The 24,921-nt window shown below is 44.7% G+C and overlaps 1 protein-coding gene across 1 annotated transcript in view; it reads right to left on the bottom strand.

The window, feature by feature from the left end:
• RARB (retinoic acid receptor beta) overlaps nt 1–14,283 on the bottom strand; it is a 278,793-nt gene extending 264,510 nt beyond the window's left edge. The window contains exon 1 of the mRNA XM_087712874.1: nt 13,811–14,283. Coding sequence (XP_087569000.1) covers nt 13,811–13,988 — 178 coding nt within the window. The 5' untranslated portion in view covers nt 13,989–14,283. The remainder of the gene's footprint in view (nt 1–13,810) is intronic.
• Nucleotides 14,284–24,921: the final 10,638 nt, after the last annotated feature.

The following is a 24,921-nucleotide window of genomic DNA, read 5'->3' as shown; positions in this document are numbered from 1 at the left end:
AGGAAGGAGAGAAGAAAGAGAAGAAAGGGGATAGGAAGGAGGGAGGGAAGGAGGGAAGGAAGGAGGGAAGGAAGGAGGGAAGGAAGGAGGGAAGGAAGGAGGGAAGGAAGGAGGGAAGGAGAGAAGAAAGGAGGGAAGGAAGGAGGGAATGTAGGAGAGAAGGAAGGGGGAAGGAAGGAGGAAAGGAAGGGGGAAAAGAAGGAGAGAAGGAGAAAAGAAAGGAGGGAAGGAAGGAAGGAGGGAAGGAAGGAGGGAAGGAGAGAAGGAGGGAAGGGGAAGGAGGGAGGGAAGGAAGGAGGGAAGGAAGGGGAGTAGGAGAGAAGAAACGAGGGAAGGAAAGAGGGAGGGAGGGAAGAAGAAGTGGGACCGTTGTAAGATAAGATAGATCTATGGGATGTTAAGAAAGCAATCTTCAAGTATATTGTCAACTGTAGGGAAAAATTGTTATAAATACATATTACTAATAACAGTTATGAGATCATATAATTGTGAATGTATATATGAAATTGATAAAATAAAAAAAATTAATTTTTAAAAAAAAGATCTATGCTACATGAGGAACTAAATCAGGGGTGTCAAACTCAAGGCCCGTGGAGTACTTAGATCTGACCCACAGGGCCATCCTGGAAACAGTGAAGGACCAGCCCACGGTGCCTCTCCCAGCAACAATGGAGCTCCATTTTCGCTGGCATAGGGTTGCAGGAGACAGTTGCAGCCAAAAACAGACCTTGGGAGCCCATTTTCACCAGCAGAGCGCTCAAGCCACCACAGGTGCCCCGACACAAGTGATATTGAACTGGTCATGCCCACCCTGGCCATGCCTACTTTAGAGGATCGGCAGAGAGACGAGACAAGAGCCAGGACTGCCGAACAAGAACGTTTATTTACATTGAACTATTTACAGGCAATTCAGCACCATCCCTGCAGTGACATATTTAAACGAGCTGTTTGAGCAGGGATGACCAATGGGTGCGCTTTCAGCGTCTAGCAACTGATGATGCTGCGCCTAAACCAATCAGGGCGCCTCTAGCAGCTAGCAACGGGCGATGCTGCGCCCAGCCAATGAGGGTGCAGCCTATCTTGTTGCTAGCCGCCAGGTCGTATGTCGAGAACTTTCCGAGTCCTCAACACCCCTTCCGCCCGAGTAAGAGTGCATTGAAGCATGCATAGTTGGCGAGATAGGTGGGGCGATGTTGGACCCGCCCTGAACGCCTTAGTTCTACAGGAGTTGTCGGAGGGGTGAGTCCTGCTCGTTGTAGCTCCTCCCTGAAGGGAGCAGAGTTCCGAGCGGCGCCATCTTGGGACGGCCCAGAAGATGGGCTCAACTCAACAGGTAGACCGGGCTGTGGGGGCGCGGCAACTAGGGTGAAGTCACCGTGCCAGGAGGTGGCGACTGGTGATGCATTATTGCGGTAACTGGGAAATGGGGCCGGATTGGTTTGAGTTTGAGACGGGGACGTCGGCCAACAGGGGGCATCCGGCTAGGTGGGGCCTGCTTGGGAAAAGGCCCTTGCGTGGGAACCTGGGTTGGAAAACTCAGATTGAGGCATGTAACAGGCAGGTGGAAATCCTGCAATGTTGGAGTAGGAGAGGCCTGTCTGGGGAAAGGCCTCAAACTGGAAACTTTGGACCGGCTGGCAGGCAGCTGTGTCGTGGGCCCCTGGATCAGATGGGATGCCGGTCTCAGTGGGGAGACGCTTTCTTAAGTGATCCACATGGCACCTCCACTCGGATCCATTGGCCAGTCCGACCCTGTAAGAACAGGGGCCGGTTACGGACAGAATAGAGGCAGCCACCCATTTAGCATCCCTGAGTAAGAACGGGCCCAGACCAAATCCCCCACCAGGAAGGAGCGGGATGGGGAAACCCCCAGGTTGCATGGCTGGTCCCCTGAATAGAGCGGATAAAGCCTATCCAGGGGAGTCCGCAGGCGCCAACCCATCAACAGGTCCGCCAGGCTTTTGTTGCTTGTTGGGCAGGGGGTGGAGTGTTGGCTTATCAGGTAAGCCGCCACCCTCGCTGGCCAATCGCCCCGGTTCATCCGGCCAAGCGCCTCCTTGGCCAAGCAGATTGTGCGCTCCACACAGCCATTGCAGGCCGGATGGTACGGGGAGGTGGGTGCATGCCGGATCCCCTGCACGGCCAGGAATTCCTGGAAGGTGGTGGAGGCGAATTGGGGCCCGTTGTCCGAGACCAGGACGTCCAGCAACCCATTGGTTGTGAACAGCCAACCGTACTCACAGCAGAGGTGGAGGTCATGAGGACTAGCTCCACCCAGCGTGAGTAGACATCCACCACAATTAAGAAAGTCTGATCGTGAAAGGGGCCAGCAAAATCCACATGAATGCGAGACCACGGGCCTCTCTGAGCCTCCCACTCTTGAGCAGGCACCGCTGGGGGAGCGGGATGGGAGCGCTGACAAGCAGAGCAATAGCTGACCCAGGCAGTGATATCAGCGTCCAGCAAGGGCCACCAGACATAGCTGCACACCAATGCTTTCATGCGCGCTATGCCTGGGTGATCCTTGTGGAGCAGAGACAAAACCTGAGACCACAGAACAGGAGGGACCATGACTCGAACCCCCAAATAAGGCACCCCCCCATGGTGGGATAATTCAGCTTGATGAGCCTTAAAAGGCCAGAAGCTGACAGCCACCTTCCCCAGAGGCCACCCGCAGAGGACCCAGGAGCAGACCCGAGCCAAAACCGAGTCGGCCTTAGTGTGGGCCGCCACATCAGCGGCAGTGAGGGGGAGGCTGGAGGAGGCAATTAAAAGAACGGACAGGGCCAGCACAGGGGCCAGGTCGAAGACAGGAGGGGGTAGCGGCTAAGGGCAGCAGCATGCCCTAGCTGCTTGCCCGGACAGTAGAGCAGCATATAAGAATACACCGCCAGGAATTCTGTCCAGCGGGTCATCCTGGGGGAGAGGATGGGAGGGGTCGGCTTGTCGCCTGCCAGAAGCCCAAGGAGAGGCTTGTGGTCAGTGACAAGAGGAAAATGCTGACCATACAGATAGTCGTGGAATTTCTTAATCCCGGACACTGCAGCCAGAGCCTCCTTGTCAATCTGGCTGTAATTGCTCTCCGCAGAGGAGAGTGTCCGGGAGTAGAAAGGCATGGGGGCCTCCAAACCATTGGGGAGGACATGGCTCAGGACAGCCCCCAGACCATAGGGGGAGGCATCACAGGCTAATGTCAGTGGCAGCTTGTCACTGTACTGTACTAAGACAGCCGCTGATGTAAGCATGTCTTTGACAGCTGCGAACGCATGCGCTTCACGGCGGCCCCAGCACCAGGCCGCGGATCGGTCAAGCAACCGATGCAGTGGCTTGACAAGTGACGCCTTATGTGGCACGAAAGGTGCGTAAAAGTTGAGAAGCTCCAGGAACACCTGCAGCTCCGCCTTGGAGGAGGGAGTGGGGGCGTTCCTGATGGCGGCAACCTTAGAAGGTGTAGGGTGGATTCCTTGGGCATCAATTAAGAAGCCCAAGAACTCCACCCTAGGCACAGCAAACGAACATTTGCTGCGTTTCAATTTTAAACCCGTGCCCCTAAAACGAAGGAGGACCTTCCTGAGCCTTTCGATGAGTTCTGAGCGGCTGGAAGCAGCGATCAGAACATCATTGAAATACGGAACCACACCAGGGAGCCCATGGACCAAGCACTCCATGAGGCTCTGGAAGATCCCCGGTGCCACGAAAACGCCGAATTGGAGACAGCGACAACGAAAAGCCCCACGATGGGTGACGATGGTTTGGGCAGCCGCCGCATCGTCATCCACCGGGAGCTGCTGGTAGGCCTGCACCATATCCAATTTCGCAAAGGTGCAGCCCCGCCCCAAGGAATGGAGCAGGTGCTGCACAACAGGGACTGGATAGGGGTTTGCCTGGAGGGCAAGGTTGATGGTCGACTTGTAGTCGGCACAGATCCTGACCGACCCGTCGGGCTTGACAGGGACCACAATTGGGGTCTCCCATCGCGAATGGTCGACGGGTTCCAGGACGCCCTGCGCCAACAGCTTATCAAGCTCAGCATCAACTTTGGCCCGCAAGGCAAAAGGCACCCTGCGAGCCTTCAGCCGAATTGGTGCAACCTGGGGATCGAGGTTGAGGGAGATGGGGGTGCCCCTGTAGGAGCCCAGTTGGCCATCGAAAACATCCACGAATTCCACAAGGACGTCATCCAAAGAGGGGGAAGAGGCACCCACACGATGGATCCTCCCAATTGATAACCCCAGGGAGGGAACTAATCCAACCTAATAGGGCAGACAGGCGGCCGTGAAAGTCCCCATAGTCAATCCAAATGGGGAAAGAACCCAGGGTGGGAATAAGAGTCCCCTGGTAGTCTCTGAGGGAGGTGTCCACCGACTGCAGCTGGTCACAGCAGACATGGGGACACAGGTGGGAGAAAGTGGACCAGGACAGCAGGGAGCGGGAGGAGCCAGAGTCCACCTCCATGCGGCAGGGCTGACCTTCCAGCTGAAGGGCTGCAGAGACCTTCCTCGCTCCAGTGGACGTGTGGCTGATGATCTCCCCGGCTAAGTCCGGCTGGGTGACAGCATAGCAATCTTCAGCCCGCCTCGCAGGCCGTGGAAGCTGGCGGCGCAGTTGCGGTTAAGTCACAGCACGCTGCTGAAGGAAGGAAGGCGCAGGCAGCGAGGCATGGCAGACCTGGCCTTTCTTGCCACAACAACGGCAGACGGTGCCCTTGAAGGGGCATGCAGAGCGGGTGTGTCTGCCGCCGCAGCCCACACAAACAGACGAGGCAGGAACGGCCGGCTGAGGGGGAGGCCGCCAAGGTTGAGCACAGAGTTGAGCCACCTGCTCACAGCTTGGGTCTTCCAGCGGCACTAATTCGTCGATAAGGCAAGCCTGAGCAGCCGGAGGAGGACATGGAAGAGGCGGAGGTGGAGGAGGCGGGAGAGGTTGAGGTTGATGGAGAGGCTGCAGGCACTGCATGTCGGCAGTAGACTGCTCTGAGAGCTCGGCTGCTCTGGCTTCGTCCACGGCCTGCTGCAAGGTGATCTCTGGGTGAGACAGGAGGTGGCGGCGAAGGCGGATGTCTTTGACCCCGCAGACAAATTGTTCTACGAGGTTGTCCTCTAAGTCCCCGAAATCGCATTGGATTGCCGTCACGCCTAAGGATTGTAGAAACTGGCTGATGGATTCTGCCGGTTTCTGGACACATTGGCGGAACGCGTAATGGCGTGCAATGCGAGATGGTGTGGGCGCATAATGATTTTTGAGCTTTGCCATCAGAGTCTCCCAGCTGAGCTGATAAACCGGCTGTGGGGAGGCCAGGGCCCTCGCAGAGGCAAACATAGCCGGGCCGCAGCAGCTAAGGAAGAAGCTGCACTTCTCCTCCGGGGCAGGTTATGATTCTTTGAGGCTATGAGGTAGCACAAAGCACTCCAGGAACCCGGCCCACGTCTCGCCGGAGGTCCCAAATGGAGCAAATGGTGGTAAGGCACCAGCCATAGTAAGCACTTGAGGCGAATCCCTTGGTCGCGCCAAGCGGTAGGAAGAAAAAAAATTGTCGGTTCGGGCGCTTCACAGTTTGAGTGGCTATGCGGCTGATTTCTCTCTTGTTCAGTCCTAGGCTGATTATTGGAATCGCCAGAATCCCACCCTTATCGCCAGTTTAGAGGATCGGCGGAGAGATGAGACGAGAGCCAGGACTGCCGAACAAGAGGTTTATTTACATTGAACTATTTACAGGCGATTCAGCACCATCCCTGCATTGACAACTATTTAAACGAGCTGTTTGAGCAGGGATGACCAATGGGCACACTTTCAGCGTCTAGCAACTGATGACACTACGCCTAAACCAATCAGGGCGCCTCTAGTAGCTAGCAACAGGCGATGCTGGGCCCCAGCCAATCAGGGCGCAGCCTGTCTTGTTGCTAGCCGCCAGGTCATATGTCGAGGACTTTCCGAGTCCTCAACACCTACCCTACCCCACCCCAAGGTCAAACACAGCCCTGATGTTGCCCTCAATGATACTGAATTTGACATCCCAGAACTAAATGATTCCAGTGCAAAGAGAATGACAATGATTTTTCTTTCTCTTCAGGGCTCAATTAACTCTGTCACCGTTTCTAAATGTCAAATCACCAAAATGGCAGTGTAGATCCTGTAGAAGGCTTTCCGAGAACTCCTTCAGAGTCTGGGGAAGGCAAAATTGAGCAAAAAACGGACCGTTTTTCACTCATTTCTCAATTTTGCCCCCCCCCAGGAGTAATCAATAAGACTCCTAAAGGCTATGCATGCAATTTTTTTACCAAAAAGGCCTGTTTTTGTGAAAAAATGGACCATTTTTTGCTCGTTTGGGGGGGGCACCCCCTAGGTGCATTCTGCAAGCCTCCTAAAGGCTATTCATAACCTTTTTTGGGGGAAATGGGCCCGTTTTCATGAAAAATGGGCCATTTTTGGGTGGTTTGCAAAGTGCAAAAACTTTTTTTTTAATTGCCTCTTCAAAACCTTGGTGCATCTTATACTCTGGTGCATCTTATACTCCGAAAAATACAGTAGTAGGTGCTCAGATTGCCCAAAAATCACATTCACCATCACTATTAATATAAATGGAGGAAACTATCATAATTTCACTATGAAATATGCTCATGATTCAGGTTTTTTTCCATAAGCCAAATAGCATTGCCATTTCTAAAAGGCTGACTATCTTATATCAAATATATATCACTGTTTTGGAGGCATCAAAATTTACAGTCATTCATTTTGTGACCGACCAAATTACAACAGCACTGAAAAAATGACATTACCATTTTTCACACTTATGATCACATGATCAAAAAGAGCGTTGGTTCTTACCTGAGACACATAGGGTTCCAGATTGGGTTGACATCCTGTGCTCACTGATATGACTGAGTCTGATGGAGCTGTTAAGCCATGCCTCTGTCGCTAGGCAGACCCAGCTTTTGGCGAAAGAATTCTGTCAGATTCGATGTGTCATCCTTCAAATTAGTCATGCATCCATGTCCGATGTAATGCTCCTGGTGGGAGCCCACTGTAGCGTCTAATGGCAAAGTCAGTTAATAAGAGTAGTCATAATTGTGAGGACCAGTCTTTTTTGGGAGGGGCTGGATGCTACCTCCACCCTATGAGAAGAGGCATCTCAGGTAAGAACCAATGCCCTTTCTCCATAGTGGTGGAAATAGCATCCAGACTGGGATGTACCAAAGCTGGAGTTGTCCCCCTGGGAGGGTTTATGCCTGGTCCAATGAAACCCCCATGATGCAAAGGAATCCAATTTATAATTTCTTATAAAAGGGGATGGGGATGTCCATTTGGCTGCCTTGCAGATCTCCGCTAAGGAGACCTGCATTGCCCAAGCAGCAGAGGTTGCTGCGCTCCTGGTATAGTGGGTGGTTATTCTCCCCAGTGCTGGTGTAGACTGAGACTGATATGCCATAGCAATGCATGCCCTTAACCATTTACCAACTGTGGGGGCAGTTACTTTCTGCACAGCTGGAAGGACACAAATAGTGCCTCCGATTTCCTGAATGGCAAGGTCTTCTTCAAGTAGATCTTTAGGGCCCACTTCACAGCCAAGGTGTGCCACTTTTTTTCTAGGGTATGAGATGGCTCCGGGCAGAAAAAGGGAAGAATAAAGCCCGATGAAAGCAGGAGCACACCTTTGGGATGAAGGAGGCATCTAGCCGTAACACCACATGGTCTCTGTGAAAAATACAAAGGTCCTCTTTGCTTGAGAGGGTCTGCAACTCCGATATACGCCTGGTGAAGATGATAGCTACCAGGAAGTCTACCTTTAGGGTAAGAAATCTCAGGGACATAGTGTGTAAAGGTTTGAAGGGGAGCTGGGGAGTGTGTCTAGAACCCTAGGTAGATCCCAAGTGGAATACCTATGTACCTGGGGTGGCTTGAGGTTAGCTGCCCCTTTTAGGAAGCATCACACAGTGGGGTGCTGATTTAAGGATTGAAGCCCCCCTGTAAGTCAACACTGATGAGATTGCTGCTACTTATCTCTGAATTGTATTTGGAGACAACCCCCTATCCAGTCCATCCTGGAGACAATCCAGGACCTGGGGAATAGTCACCCTAAGTGGCTGAAAGTTCTTACCAACGCACCAGGAACAGAATGTACGCCAAGTTGAGTCATATATTCGCACTCTTGACAGCCTTCTAGCAGCTTGAATTGTCCAGATGACTCTGGAGGAGAATTTGTCCTCCCTCAGGACACTCTGCTCAAGTGCCAGGCGCTCAGCTGGAGCCACTGAGCGTCCGGATGCTCCAGCGACCCCTGGCTGAGGGAGATCCTGTCCTGAGGGATCCTACAGGGCCTGCCCACCAATAGAGTCCGAAGGTCAACGAATCAAGGCAGGTGAGGCTAGTGGGGAGCTATCAGCACGACCTCTGCCTCCCCCCCCATGATCTTCTGGATGACCCTTGGCAGAATGGGAAGAGGGAGAAAGGCATACAGGAAGTCTTAGGGCCAGCTGCAGCAGAGAGTATCCACTCCCTCTGCTCGCTGTGTTGGAAATCTTAAGTAGAACCATAAGAGCTTTGTATTGTGAGAGGTGGCGAATAGGTCGACCACTGGGAGGCCATAGTGGTCAACAATCTCCCGGAAGATTGATGGGTGCAAATCCCACTGCGTTGTCCACAACTGTTTGGCTGAGCCAGTTGGCCTGCATATTCACCACCCCAGAGATGTGCTCCACAGTGATCGACAACAGGTTCCTCTTGGCCCCAAACTCCAATCGGCTGGCTTCCTGAATTAGGGACCTGATCCATCCCTGCCTGTTTATGTGGGCCTTTGCCACTACATTGTCTATTAATGTGTCTGCCAGCCACCATGTGGTGGAACTGTCATAGAGACCGGTGGACAGCTCGTAACTCTAACCAGTTTATATTGTGAGTCCGGTCCTCCTTGGTCCACTTGCCCTGTGCCATCTGTGACTGGAGGTGGACCCCCCCAGCTGAACAGACTGGCGTTGGTCATAAGAGTCAGTCTTTCCGGAGCCTTGAAGCAAATTCCCCTGGTGATGGCTTGGGTGGGGGAGCGTGCAACCTCCACTGGGACATTGATCTTGGCAAGAGAACAGCTCAAGAACTTCCTCTGAAATGGTAAAAGACACCATTGCAGATCCCTGGTGTGCAAACATGCCCAGGGCACAATGCCTAATGCGGACACCATGGTGCCCAGCAATTGGGACAATTTGGCCAGTGATACCCTTCTTTCCCTGGATACCTCTCCTGCCAACTCTCTAAGCTTTAACTGCCACTCTGTGGTTAGAAACACTCTGCATTCGCAAGTGTCAATCAGAGCCCCAAGGTGTAATGGTAGGTGTCAAATGGTCTTGGGAATGTTGATTGAAAACCCAAGGGCCCGCAAGGCCTGCATGGTGGCTTCCAGATCCCCGTGAGCCTGATTTTCAGACACTTCCTATACCGTAGAAAAGGGTTCAACTTCTTTAGATCGAGAATGGTTCTCCAGCCCCCCCAAGGTTTTAGGAATCACGAAAAGGATGGAATAAAAGCCTAGGCCCTGCTGTTGTTTGGGCACCAACTGCATGGCTCTGATGTCCAGCAAGTGCTGGATTGCCTCCTACATAAGGGCTTCTCTAGCTAGATTCCTGGAGACTGGGCAAGTCCAGAAATACCTCAGGGGGTTGTACAGAAACTCGAGGGAGAGCCCTTGCCTGACCATCTGCCTGAGGTATAGACCAACTCCCCAAACAATGAACCTTGAAAGAGCCGACTGTCAGTGCCAGGCACCACTGATAGCAGACATCTGCCTGCCATTGGCACAACCAGAGCAACCTTCGAGTGGCCACTGATGATGCCATTGCCCTGGAGGCAAATCTAGCTGAGGTAAGCATGGTATCCGATGTAAATTGGACTGCAGCTACCAGTTTATTAATATCTTGATGGCCCCTGACATCTGCAATAGGAATGCGTTCCTGAAGATCTTGCAGCCAAAGCAGGCAGTACCTGGTGAAAAAAGATGGTGGACGCTCTGATGACCTATGCTGCAACTTGGTCACCCCTTTGCAAGGGGAGGTCCACTCTCTTATCCTCAGGTTCTGTTACAACCCAGATACAATGCCTTGTTGAATTGTATTTGCTATTATGTCCTGCATATTGGGCATGCACATAGGCATGCACATTAGGTTCATTTGGTCAGGGCAGAGACCTTGCAAAGTTGATTGAAAGGCTGAGTCTCCCCTGTCTGGCTCTAAAGGTAACGTATAATTTCCTTGGTGTGGTGGGATCTGCAGATCCTGTGCTGACCCCCAAATACCAGAGGTATCGATTGGGAATCTAAGATCAAGGGAGGTTTCCCTGTCCTCTCTGCCTTCGGGTGATAATTGAAGTGCCTGTCTAGACAATGAACTTTGCCTTTTGTCAGCTGTTAATGAGGCAGGAGTCTTTTGGCCACTGGCCCTCTTATATATTCTCTCCAGAGCCTTATCCTTCTCCCTCTCAAACCTAGAGGCAGACTTAGAAGATTTTTTGGCTTTGGATGACTTTGCAGCCACCTTGCCACCCTTCTTATGTGCCTTGCTTACATCCACTTTAGTGGATGTAAGAGGGAAGGTTCCTGGAGTAAACCTGGGACCTCTGTCTCAGGCTGTGGGCTATTCATCTGGCCTCCAGAAGCCTCTCTCGGCTCCAAGTTGGTTGCGGCTGCCATTTTGAATGGTGATAGACAAGGATTCAAAATGGTACTTAGTACCCTTTCAAATGCGGCTTCTTAGTCAAGCTGAGGCAAAAGGAGGCTAGGACAGCTGTTGCTACTGTGTGGGCACTCCGCGACTGTTCTCAGAGCTGCAGTTCACTGCTTAACTTCAAAAGGCACAACAGAGTGCTCTGAAAGAGGTGAGGCTGGTATTGATGCTGTGTGGGCACTCCACGGCAGTTTTCCGAGTCAGATTGCCGCTCAACTTTAAAAAGAGCGGCAGAGTGCTCCAGGCACAGCACAGCTTGCCTCTGGCACAGCAGAAGCCCCAGCGCAGCGCTGCTTGTTTTGTGGCTTGCCTAACCCTCACAGCTCGCCCTTTGAAATCCCTAGAGCTGCCCTGGTTGCAAATGCACTTGTGGCTACCAGGTGCCTCAGGTGAAGCACGGAACTCTATAGGCGATAAGAAGGTAGTTAAATTAGCCAGTCGTATGGGGGCCACACAGGGTGTCCAATCGCCACCCTCTGGGGGCTACAGGCATGAATGGGCCACCCTGCCATGGCTCAGGACCTAGTGACTCCCTTATGGTAGCCAAAACTCAAATAATCCAAAACTTTCACTTATCTCAAAATTAACAATAAAATTGTTGTGATGATAGATAACACTTCCATCCCCACTGAGGGACTGAGTCGAAAGCTGGGTCTGCCAGTGACAGGGGCATGGTTTAACAGCTTCATCAGTCCTATCAGTGAGCAGATGATGTCAACTCAGTCTGGATGCTACCTACACCACTATGGAGAATTCAGACACTTCTGCAAACTGGCATGTATTCATGATTAGAGGTTTAGAGGTTTAGAGGTTTATTAACATTTATAGGCCGCCCTTTTCCCTGAGGGGACTCAGGGCGGCTTACATAAAATCAAGGGAGGGGTATACAAACAATAACGCAGACAACATAAAATAAAATAATGAGCAACATTCATTCATCATTCGGGAGGGGCAATTATCTATGTCTGATGGTTGCAGTGATCATATGATCGATCAGCTTTTGCAACCTTCTGACAAACAAAGTCAATGTGGAAATCAGATTCACTTAACAACCGTATTACTAACTTAATAACTGCAAAGATTCACTTACCTGTGGGAAGAAAAATGGAATAAATTCATTTAATAATTGTCTTGCTTATCAACAGTAATTTGGGGCTCAATTGTGGTTGTAAGTTGATCACAGATATCAAATAAGCCAAATATACTAGTACTAGTACACCAAAATGTGATTCTTTTTCAGAGTATTATGATAAAACTAATTCTTTTCATATACAATATGTATTTTGATAAAACAATATAATCACTTCCATAGAGATGAGAGGGCCAGTTGTATTACTACTACATAATCAGAACAGATTTGATCTGATCTATTTTATTTAAATCTCATAACCAATAAATTTCTCACCCATGCAGACTCTAGAAGTAGGACATGCCTCGGTCAAAAGAAATGTGTAAGATCTCTGTATAAAATTTTTCAACTACTCCCACTTGCCTAGTTCCGCATCTCTGTCCTTTTAGTCACCTTGTGCTCTGCCTCCCTATTTGTTCTTTGTTGTTTTCTTTCCTCCTCCTGCTTTATGAAACATGGCCAGCATGGCCCTTTGCAAGGCATCTGCTAACTGAGTATAGTCTTCTTTCCAAGGGTATGCATGAACAACTGCTTGATGAAGGACCAGGATTACCAGTATACAAAAGAATTCAGTTGCATTTTCTGACAGCCATATTTTCTATGCCAGACTGTTCCTCTAATGCTTTATTTAGACTTAGGATGGACTATATAAAATAGAAAGTAGAGCTAGGCAAATAAGAACATATTATTAAGTCAAAGTTCATTTATCTCCTGTAAAGCTACTGCCTTTCTTAGCATGAAACATTTTCCAATCCAAAAGATGCAGAACTGTATCTAGCACACTTCTCCATTTGAGAATGTCATTTGATTTCCTTTTAATCATGAGATCTGATTAAGCAAAGAAGGCCATTAAACATAAACTAAAAGCTATGGAACTCCACAAGATCATTGTAGCTGCCCTAAGACTACGTTAATTATATAGGGGAACAAGAAAACGGCAACTCACAATTCTTACACAAGTTAGTCTATTATCAATATTATTTTTCTTTCTCAACATCTCAAGAGGAGCCGAGGTGGTGCAGTGGTTAGGGTGCAGTACTGCAGGCCACTTCAGCTGACTGTTATCTGCAGTTCAGCGGTTCAAATCTCACCGGCTCAAGGTTGACTCAGCCTTCCATCCTTCCGAGGTGGGTGAAATGAGGACCCAGACTGCGGGGGCAATTTGCTGACTCAATTTGCTAAAAATCTGTAAACCGCTTAGAGAGGGCTGAAATCCCTATGAAGCAGTATATAAGTCTAATAAATAAATAAATAAATAAATAGTTTCAATGTCCTTCATTCTGCAATCAAGAATGCTAGACATAATATGTATTCTGTAGTATAGATTTTATAAGATGTGTACTAATCTAAACTTTAACAGATAGACTGCCTGATCATTCTGACCAATGGTATTTTTTTCCTAAACAGAGGAAACCTGATATCCTCTATACAATAGCTAAATTCTATGCCTAAAACAAAAAGGGTTGCTGTACTCAAGAAGTGGATGGTTTAATCAATTAATTATTGTATTTTTAAATGGACGATAAATTCCAGCTACAAATGTAATAAACAAACCATTCTGATAAATTACCAGGTTACAAAAGCAATCTCATTAGGAGGGCAGTATCTGCTATAGTTTTACTTTTTGATAGATTCCTACAGCATGGGATCTAATTTGGATAAGTAGACATTAAAGCTGTCAGCAACTAAACCAAACATACATAATTATGCTTTGTAAATTTTTAGAAACAAATAGTAAAGAGATGATTAAATCCAGCACCACACCATTATTTTCTTGTTTTCTCCCCAGGTATTCCCTAGAAGTACTTTCAAGGGTTCTCAAAATTTCCTGAACAGATTTTGGATTGTTGTAGAATTTATTGGGTTATGGTAGATTCTCAACTCTTTGCTCTGCAAAAAGAATTATCTGCATCAAGCTACACTGGATTTTATCTAGTAACTTTTATAGAAGGTAAATTTTAAAATAAAAACTTACTTGCTGGTGAAGGAATGTTGTATCGATTGGTTGATGGATTGCCCTGAATGCTATGAAGAGTTGAAAGTGAGAGTCCTCCAATGACAGGAGGAAAAAGTAATGGGTATGGTGGTCCAGGGAAATGAGTCATATGTCCACTGACTGTTGGTACAGAACACGCACGGCTGCTGGTTGTCATGATTATACCTTGAAGGGAAGAGATGTCCAGTCACTGCTCCATAGAAATCTGAAAACAGGATACCTAGTCTGGCAATACACTGTGCATTATTTTCTGAAGAGATAATTTCTCATTTTTTCTCCTTATTGAATTTTTCCAATGATTTTCCTGGTACATTCCTGCTGTAATTATAAATTTTTGTTTTTGTTCTAATATCACCACATATGGGGATGGCTGTTCTTCTGTTGTTCCAGAGGAACTGGAACTGTTGTTCTTTTTCTTTTTCTTGGAGCAATAGGTTCACTCTACAGCTGGTTGTGGAAGTGTTCTGTAGGGGACAGGAAAATAAATAGAAATTATAAATACTAATAACTCTGCAAAATAATCTTTTTGATAGAAGAAAATGTTTGTATTTCAGGGTTGAACTTTGGACTCCTTGGTGCTCTCTGAGCTTGGTTGTTTTATATTTAGACATAGCTAGAAATGAGGAGAGGGAAGGAGAGGGAGAAGGAGGGGAAGGGAGAGGGAGAGGGGGGGAGGGGGAGCTGAATCGAACTATGAATCACCTTTGCAAGCAGGGCGTCAAATTAAACATTCAATTATTATTTTTCTCTTTATTATAATAAAAAATAAGAATTAACATTCACCAATTGTATTTTTCTTGTAACAATAATCTAATCAAACCATGATAAAATTAATGAATATAGAATCATTTTAATTTTCTTTTCCTTTTTCAAACAAAGACCATCCTGAGAATAATAGATGGGATAATAGCAGGAACTCAAATGGGCATTAATAAACATTAATGTGAATCAGCCTCTCTGCCTGAAAAGTCTCATAGACATTCATTAAAATGATGTATATTTATATTAATTTTAATAATGCAATATATGATCATGCCTCTTCACTTTTACAGATAGAAGGTCAATACAGTGTTATCTTTTATGAATTCTAGTGCCCAGCAGTTTCATTATGATGCTGGCTTTCTTCACATTAGTTAAAACCTAAGAAATGCTAGTGAAAAAATATTCAATTTTATGCAAAAAAAGTATGATAGCTGGATTAAACCTCTATGGATTAAATCTCTATGAGATAACCTAGAGGTCACCTAAAGTGTAAGGGTCAAATAAACACAAGCATACTTTTCCATTAATAACTACCATGAATGCAATGTTTTCAACATAATTGTCAAGAAGCTCTCCATAAGGCAAGTGAGCACTGAAAGTCAAATAAGAATTATAAGGCAATTTCAGCTAATGTTGGTTTCACAGTAGACCACAGGAACAGAAGTAGAGCATCCAGAACAATAAAATGAGCAGAAAGGCCCCCTAACAAGCTATAATAATTGGTGTCAATGAAGATTAGTATCAGACATAGAACTAATAAGGAACTGGTCAACGGATTTCCTTTAACTAATTTCAAGGTTTCTAAAGACATAGATCCTGGGAATCACAAAATCACCAGGTTTGGAAAAGATCAATTACCTATTAATCAGCTCTCCATCCAGTAGAGATATCCAGAATAAATAATGACAACAGACGCCTCTCTCTGCTTTAAGCACATCCAGGGAATGTATACAACTTTCCTAGGTAACTACTGGTAGTTCCATATTAAGATGATCAATCAATTTTTTCCTTCTGTATCATATCCAGCATTATGAAAAGATAGAAAAGAGATCTGGGATTTTCCTATGATCTTTCTGAATGTATTTGAAACCTCTTATATTTTATACCAATAGAAGAAAATATTTATAGCTCAGGTTGGACTGTGGGGATGCTCTCTGCTTAATGTTGTCTGCGCTTGGTGGTTTTCTTACAGACATCAACCCGGACAAGACCGAGTGGCTGTTGTGTTTCCCTCCCAAAAATTTGGCCAATGTTCCAACACTTAGGCTGGGGGGTCAAATTTTATACCCCTCAGATAGGGTCCGCAACTTAGGAGTCCTCCTGGATCCACAGCTGACTTTTGACCACCAGTTGTCGGCTGTGACCAGGGGGGCATTTGCCCAGGTTCGCCTGGTCCGTCAGTTGTGGCCCTACCTAAACCGGGAGGCCCTCGCAACAGTCACTCGAGCCCTTGTGATCTCTAGGCTGGAATACTGCAATGGGCTCTACATGGGGTTGCCCTTAAAGTGCATCCGGCGACTGCAGTTAGTCCAGAATGCAGCCACGCGAGTGATAGTGGGCGCACCGCGGTTCGCCCACATTACACCCATCCTCCGCGAGCTGCACTGGCTACCTGTCGATCTCCGGGTGCGCTTCAGGGTATTGATGACCACCTTTAAAGCACTCCATGGTAGTGGATCTGGGTACTTGAGAGACCGCCTTCTGCCGATCACCTCCCTCCGACCGATTAGATCGCACAGACTGGGCCTCCTCCGCACTCCATCTGCCAGTCAATGTCGACTGGCGACTACACGGAGGAGAGCCTTTTCTGTTGCAGCTCCGACCCTGTGGAACGACTTCCCCGTCGAGATCCGTACCCTCACCACCATCCAGACCTTCCGCACAGCCCTCAAGACCTGGCTCTCCCATCAGGTCTGGGGATAGGTTCCCAATTTACCCGCCCAAGTGTTGACTGTTGAATGCAAGTTGTGTTTTTATTATTTTCTTTCTTTTGTTCACATATTGTTTGTCTTTGATATTGCACCCCCTTCCCTTTGATTGTAAGCCGCCCTGAGTCCCCTCAGGGAAAAGGGCGGCCTATAAATCTTAATAAAATGACTTTAAAAAAAATGACATTTTATTACCAACTAGGTTAATATCATCAGGACTAGATAATAACCAAGCTCAGAGAGCACCAAGGATCACACAGTCTTACTTTTTGCCTCTATCATATTTTTCATAAGTAGTTAGTTCTCTCAGCCTCTCCTCATAAGGCTTAGTTTCCAGATCCCTTAATCATTCTTACTGCTTTCTTTCTTTGTTCATTTTTCATTCATTCTCTGAATCTTTTTTTACAATATGGAGCCCAAAACTGGTTACAGTATTCAAAGCAGAGCCTAACTAACACATTAAAAGTTAATCTGTTATTTCCTATCATTTTGGCAATATGCAGGTGAAACTCAAAAAATTAGAATATCATGCAAAAGTTCATTTATTTCAGTAATGCAACTTAAAAGGTGAAACTAATTTATGTGATAGACTCACTCATGACATGCAAAGCAAGATAGTTCAAGCCATGATTTGTCATAATTGTGATCACAATGATAATTGTGATGGGCTTACAGCTCATAAAACCGCAAATCCACAATCTCAGAAAATTAGAATGTTACTTGCAATCAATAAAATAATAGAACAATATCGGATCTCTGAAAAGTATAAGCATGCATATGTACTCAGTACTTGGTCTGGGCCCCTTTTGCAGCAATTACTGCCTCAATGCAGCATGTCATGGAAGCTATCAGCCTGTGGCACTGCTAAGATTTTATGGAAGTCCAGGATGCTTCAATAGCCGCCTTTAGCTCTTCTGCATTGTTCGGTCTCATCTTTCTCTTGGCAATGCCCCATAGATTCTCTATGGGATTTAGGTCAGGCGAGTTTGCTGGTCAATCAAGCACAGTAATCCCACGGTCATTGAACCAGGTTTTGGTGCTTTTGGCAGTGTGGGCATGTGCCAAGTCCTGCTGGAAAATGAAGTCAGCATCCCCATAAAGCTCGTCTGTGGAAGGAAGCATGAAGTGCTCCAAAATCTCCTGATAGATGGCTGCGTTGACCCTGGACTTAATGAAGCACAGTGGACCAACACCAGCAGATGACATGGCTCCCCAAATCAACACAGAATGTGGAAACTTCACACTGGACTTCAAGCATCTTGCAGTGTGGGCCTCTCCATTCTTCCTCCATACTCTGGGTCCTTGGTTTCCAAATGAGATGCAAAAGTTGCTCTCAGAAAAGAGGACTTTGGACCACTGAACAACAGACCAGGTCTGTTTTTCTTTAGCCCAGGTAATACGCTTCTGACATTGTTTGTTGTTCATGAGCGGCTTGACATTTGAAGCCCATGTCCAGGATCCGTCTGTGTGTGGTGACTCTTGATGCACTGACTCAGTCCACTCCTTGTGAAAGTCCCCAACACTTTTGAATGGCCTTTTCCCGACAATCCTCTCTAGGCTGCGGTCATCCCTGCTGCTTGTGCACCTTTTTCTTCCACACTTTTCCCTTCCATATAACTTTCTATTAATGTGCTTTGATACAGCACTTTGGGAACATCCAACTTCTTTTGCAATTACCTTTTCAGGCTTTCCCTCCTTATGGAGGGTGTCAATGATGGTTTTCTGCACAACTGTCAGGTCAGCAGTCTTTCTCATGATTATGATTCCTACTGAACCAGACTGAGAGACCATTTAAAGGCTCAGGAACCCTTTGCATGTGTTATGGCTTAATTAGCTGATTAGAGTGGGACACTTTGAGCCTAGAATATTGCACCTTTTCACAATATTCTAATTTTCTGAGATTGTAGATTTGGGGTTTTTATGAGCTGTAAGCCATAATCATCACAATTATGACAAATCACAGCTTGAACTATCTTGCTTTGCATGTAATGAGCCTATCTCATATATTAGTTTCACCGTTTAAGTTACATTACTGAAATAAGTGAACTTTTGCACCATATTCTAATTTTCCGAATTTCACCTGCAGTTGTACTGCATGTGTAGTTTCAGAAACTATGTTGCTTAAAATTGTGGTTACAGTTACAATTCTAAACATTTCTCAAAAACATTGCTATCAAGTATTCCTCATCCCTTTGTATGTCCATTTAATTCATTTGCATTTTTATCTATTAAATGACACTTGGTTACTTTTACCTCACTTCTCTAAACTTTCAAGGTAATATTGATTTTTTTTCTAGATTATTAGCTGTTCCGACCCATTTGGGATACCTGTAAATCTGATAACATTCTCTCTACCTCTTCATTTAGTCTGAATAAAAATGTAATGTTTCAGATTCAGACAAATTTTATGATACCATACTCAATACTTCACTTTATATTGACTAAAACTATTCTTAACCACCTTTAAGTATAATTTTCAAACCAACTGTGAAACCAACTAAACCTATATTGATTACCACCATGACTTAACTTTGTGAATTCTTTTGCTGCAATCCAGATATATTGATTTCAGATATAAACCATTTCCTCATCATTCCCATAATCTATTTAGTAATTACCTAATAAAAACAGGGCAAAGGTATCACAATGAAACTTTATAAACTCATAATGGGATCTAGTACGTTATTGTGCCCCAAATATATAATTATTTTTCTGCATAATTGATTTAAGCCCTAGATAGAATTAGCAGGCATACAAAACCAGATAAATAAGCATACGGTTACAAGATTTAATCCAAATAAACAACGTCTAAATTATTAAAGGATACATGTGGATGGTAAAAATATTCATAACAGCAGCAATACCACTTAAACTTACATACCACTTTACAGCCCTCTCTAAGCAGTTTATAGAGTCAGCATATTATTTCCAACAATCTGGGTCCTCATTTAATCAACCTTGGTAGGATAAAGGATAAGTCATGTTCTTATGCAACCTAGTGGTTTTGTCTTTTTTCCTCACTCAGGGTAGGTGTTACCACTTTTTTTAAAAAGAAAAACTATTCTAAGACCATTTTTGTCAACATATGACAAAATGAAAAAGTTTTTGAGACTATAACATGTTTGATTGTTTTATCGATCAAACAATATCATTCTTTTACAATCCTACCAGAGAATTCATTTTATAAGCATCTTTTTCCTAACAAATGCATTTTGTTTTCAACTTTCCCCAAAACATAAATTTTGTATATGCATTTAGATTAATACAGATATATATTATATGCAAGTTTTCCACCTGAGAAATATTTCAAGATGAACATAGTCAACACGGTGTACTGCTATGTCTGTTTAAACCACAAATTGTGTTTGGCGGATTGTTCCATTTCGTTTGAAAATAAATCAGTGAAAGATTTCTCGCGTATTTCTAAAACATAGAAATATTTCTAAAAATCATCTGCTATATGTCCCTTCTCTGCTTCTACAAAAAATAGTATAGACTACAAATATGTTGCTATTTCATTTAAGTGAAAAATCTATATCCTGATGCACAATAACCAGTGAGCTATGTTTTATATTTAGTTTTCTCTATTACTTTACTTTCAAATAAATTACACAAAAATCTTTCTCGGAAAATAATACATTCAGAACTATCCTTGGTGCTCTGATGTGGAAAAGAATAGCCCATTTTCTGATTCCCAAGCAGTTTATTAATTTAATTTATTGTAATGTTCTGCCATCTATGATGCCCATTTTGTATTCAGTTATCTTGGTAGGTATATTCACATTTAAATTTAGACTATATGCATTTACATTTCCACAGAATTTGAATTTTCCCAGAAACAGAAATATTGAGATAAAATGATAACTATTGCTATCCTTAAGATAGTATTTCTTATTAAATTTTATACAGAAATGCAAATGTCATTGTAAATCTTCAGTGCAATAGTGCCTTTGTTCAGAATGGCCTAAATAAGGAGAAGCCAATTGTTTCTCGGGATGTGTGCATTTGTGTATGTGTGACATGTCAGCAAAATCAAGTTAGACTTTTTCCAGCTTTTTTATATACCAAGCTCAAAAGGTTTGCCATCCCTGATCTATATCAATAAAAGCATATTGTATCTTTTATTATAGAACTTTATTTTTTGATCTAGCCTAACTTAAAAGGTTCAGAGAACATTTTGTACTTAGCATAAACTAGAAAGAAAGAAATGAGAAATATTTTCTTCTATCCTTTATGATCATGAAAAATCAGGAATGAATGGCTATGTATTTATAAATAAAAAATGGATATGTCTTCTAATAGTCAATGTCTTGTCAACTGTAGTAAAACGAACTTACTTCTCCTTAGATGATAACAGTTTTCTTCAATGTTACTATTTTTAATTGAAGTATACTTCAATGTTTGCTGAAAATTATAGCGTTAAGCCCAGTGGTGGCATTCATTTTTTTAACAACTGGTTCTGTGAGTGTGGCTTGGTGAGCATGATTTGGTGGGCATGTGACTGGGTGGGCGTGGCCGGGTGGGCATGTGACTGGGTGGGCATGGCCAATGGGACATCATTCACGTGAAGGGGCACCTATCCTAGCCCCTCCCCTCCCAGCAACTCCTTGTCACACCTGGCCTCAACGTAGCTATAGTTCTATTAAAAGGTTGCTCACCTTTTTTTGAGTTTATTATCTTCATCTACATACTATAGATGTATTTTCATGGACCACTGAAAGGAGGAAACGGCTCACATGCTTTGCTCAAGAGTATGACAGGCAAATCACAAAACAGGATTTTGAAGGGCTACCACATAGAAGGGGGAGCAATATATTTTCCAAAGAAGCAGAAGGAAAAACAAGAAGCAATAGAAAGAAACTGAACCAAGTCAGAAGCAACCTAAAACTAAGGAGAAACTTTCTGACAGTAAGAACAATTAACCAGTGAAACTATTTGTCTCCAGATGTTCTGGGTACTAGATTACTGGAAGTTTTTAAGAAAAGACTGGACAACCATTTATCTGAATTGGTATAGGGTCCCCCCCCCGCAAAGAAAAGTCATTTCTAAGTGTTATTCTGTTATTCTGACACCTTTTCCAAGCCCTCCACTCAGATTTGGCATCTTCAGTTTTCCTACCTGAACAGGGGGTTGGGACTAGAAGACCTCCAAAGTGCCTTTCAACTCTGTTATTTCATTATTCCTGAGAAACACACCCCCACACACTTATTTTAAGCAAATTCTCTTGTTTTGGAGACTTCAAAATCAGAAGGTATCTTGGAGGTCTTATAGTTCAACCTTCTGCTCAACGCAGAAGACCTCATACATAACAAGTTCATAAACATCCCAGCTTTGGCTGCAAGAAACTGCAGACAGCCTTCCCCACCATACACTTCCTCCTCCCGCTGCCCCATGCAACGCAGCAGAGAAAATGCCTGATTCTGGGCACACAGACCTCCACCAAAGCATAAACTTACTTCTCCATCCCGAAGGCATTTCAATGTAGTGGCAGCAGCGGCAGCGAAAGGAGAGCTCCAGAGCGGCAACAACAACACTCCAGGCAGGCAGCCCTTGAAGCCCTGTGAAAATATCTTGTGCAGCACAGTGAAATTTAGCAGCTGTGAGCCACCATTTTCCTCTAGGTCCCATCCGGAAAACACTGCGGCAGAAATAAGCAGCTGGGTTGAATGGTGTTTCTCTCTGCCACAGCACTTTCTGAATGGGATTTACAGGACCCAAAGCAGCAACTCATGGTTGCTAAATTTTGCTGTGCTGCACAAGACGCTTTCCCAGCAAGAGCAGTGGTAGAGAGAAAACAGTTCCAACATGGAGAATACATGGAGAGGCTTCATGTATTCTCCAGGCCAGCGGCTGCTTCCCTCCGCCACTGCTCTTTCTGGGAGAGTGTCTTTCACACTACAGTGGGCCTCGGGTGTTCGGGGAGATGCTCCACTTGTTCTCCCAAGACAATGGCCTGACCTAGCTGCTTGTCTCCACAAGGCTTTACAGATGGGACTGTAAGGTAAGAACCTTACCCAAACTGCTTCAGTCTACCTGTGCCCATGCCACCCACCTGACCCCCAACTTCCTTCCTGCCCATGCTGCCCCCCCTGGTTTGGTTGAACAGGGTAGTCCACAGGCCAGGTAAATTGCTTCGACCCAGGGGGAGGATATAGTTTGAGGCCACGGCAGAGTTCTCTAGGTGAGTATAGACAATGAGTGTAGATTTTTCAGGGGAAATGCATTCAATGGCCCCAGGGGTGATATGTAAGAAAAATAGAAACTTACCTAACTAGGGAATGGGGAAGGCTTTGGTTGTGGGAGCAAGGAACCCAGAGAGCAGCTGGGCCGCGGGCGCCACCTGATCTAGGCAAGGGAGCCAAAGAGCAGCTGCAACTATGCCATGTTGTGACTCTAAGGCACCATCCAAGGCATATGAGGCCAATAAGTAGGGGCCGGGTGGGGCCAGTCTGAAATTTAACAACTGGTTCGCCTGAAGTGGTCCGAACTGCTGAACCCCGCCACTGATTAAGCTTTAAAAAATAGGTCCCTATTGCCTGATAGAACAATGGAATTATAATTTGCTCAGTAGATTGATGTATCTTTTTAACGGAACTTCTTTTTAGTCTGGCAGATGCTCAAATATTGTCAAACACTTAATATGAAAAAGTGAACAACTTTCACATAAACAAGCAGGTTTTTCAATGCCTCTATTTTCCATTCAAAGAAAGAATTCAAGCTTATCACATTCCACCTGTCTGCTGAACTGAGCCTTGCATAAAATGAGAGCAAATTGATCATAAAAGGCAAAAGCAAGTAAAAATAACTTGGAAAAACAATCTTTCCATTTTCCTTTCATTTGCCACTTCTCCTTAAACCCCTTAAGAATATGACAGAAGATATGTTTACTTCCAGATAAATTAATGAGTCGTACTACCCAGTGACCACAAAGGCTATTGAAAAAGGCAAAGAGAGAAAAAACGCCAAACTATAAACTGGTACATTTTGAAAAGGAGATCAATCACTGCACAAGATAAGCAAAATAAACCATGATCTCGTCAGACATCCAATAGACTGATATGATTTCAAAGGCTATTTCTTCTAAGCAAACTTTAAAATACTTTAAAAATAATAATCGTTTTAGTCTTCTGACCCCAAGATCTTAAGGTTGGTGACCTTCCTAGGCTGAAAAATGATTTTAGACTCTTTGTGGTGTAGTGTTCTCAAAAAGTAGTTGGTGGAGACAGGAGAAAAGCAGCATTTGAGCTGAATTGATTTATATGTAAACCTAATTAAAATTAATTATATTTAGTTTGAATACTGTTCAATCAGATAGTTGGCGGGAGAAGGATAAAAAAATTGACTTAATTTCATTTACATTTAAACTTATGTAAAATTACATATTTTTAATAGGAGTATTCTCTGCTTAAGAGAGAGCAGTATTGCAGATTTAAAGGCAAAAAGGTTTCCTTGTAATAGTATATAGGTAACACCTGCTGGCAATTTCCTCAACCAAATATGGTTTTCCCCAGGATTCTGCAGCAGCAAAAGGGAACCACTTCCTTTTCTTTGAATCCAAAGCATGGCACAGATCTAATACCAAACCATGTCTCAATTATGTAAGATTAAAAATTAAAACATGCTGACAACTTTGCAGGGTTTGCAGGTTTTTGGATTCATGCTATATGTGAACATATGAGAAAATAAGACATCGAGAGTTGAAGAAAAATCCCCATTTATAAAATTTAACCACACTGCAAATAGGCAAAAATTTGAATTTTTAGTAGCTCATTTTTTACTTCAAATAATTAAAATAGTTTTAAGCAATAGCTTTCTAATTCTCTAATGATATAAAGTACGGGTATCAAACTTGCAGTGTCACATTGCCATCATGTGATGTTTTGTGATGTTTTTCCCTTCACGGACCTCGGGTGGGCATGACCTGTATGTGACCCATCTGCCTGATGGGCCACCAATTTGACACCCCTGATATAAAGTAATATTCAATTGTCTTTAACAGTAATAAAACAGCATAATTCTATATAAAACAGAAACTCTTATTCATTTCATAGTTTATCTGTGATTACTAGAAGCTGCTTACTGCATACTATAATAACACAAATCAACAGAATAGGTTAGTTGTGATACAAAAGATTTTTAAAAGACCATGTGATGGAGCAGATTAGCTGTCAAAGTGTTATGTTTCTTTTATTAATGCAGCTCTGTGAAACTAAACAGCATGAACAATCTAATAACAAGCATTTTTGAATCCTCTGTAAGGAGCAGAAGAACATCCAGTTATTGTTCAACCATCGCATTGGTCCATATATGGTTTGAAAGCACAATAGAAGGAAACAGGAAACTGAATGGTCCATCGGCATTATCTTATTAGCTACTAATGGATATCAGAGAGGAATACAC

The sequence above is a fragment of the Thamnophis sirtalis genome, unplaced genomic scaffold (assembly GCF_051295495.1).
Source record: "Thamnophis sirtalis isolate CommonGarterSnake01/CBP01778 unplaced genomic scaffold, rThaSir2_p1.2 scaffold_4, whole genome shotgun sequence".
Taxonomy (NCBI): domain Eukaryota; kingdom Metazoa; phylum Chordata; class Lepidosauria; order Squamata; family Natricidae; genus Thamnophis; species Thamnophis sirtalis.
Note: the sequence above shows the minus strand (reverse complement) of the source record. Positions and strands in the feature narration are given on the sequence as shown.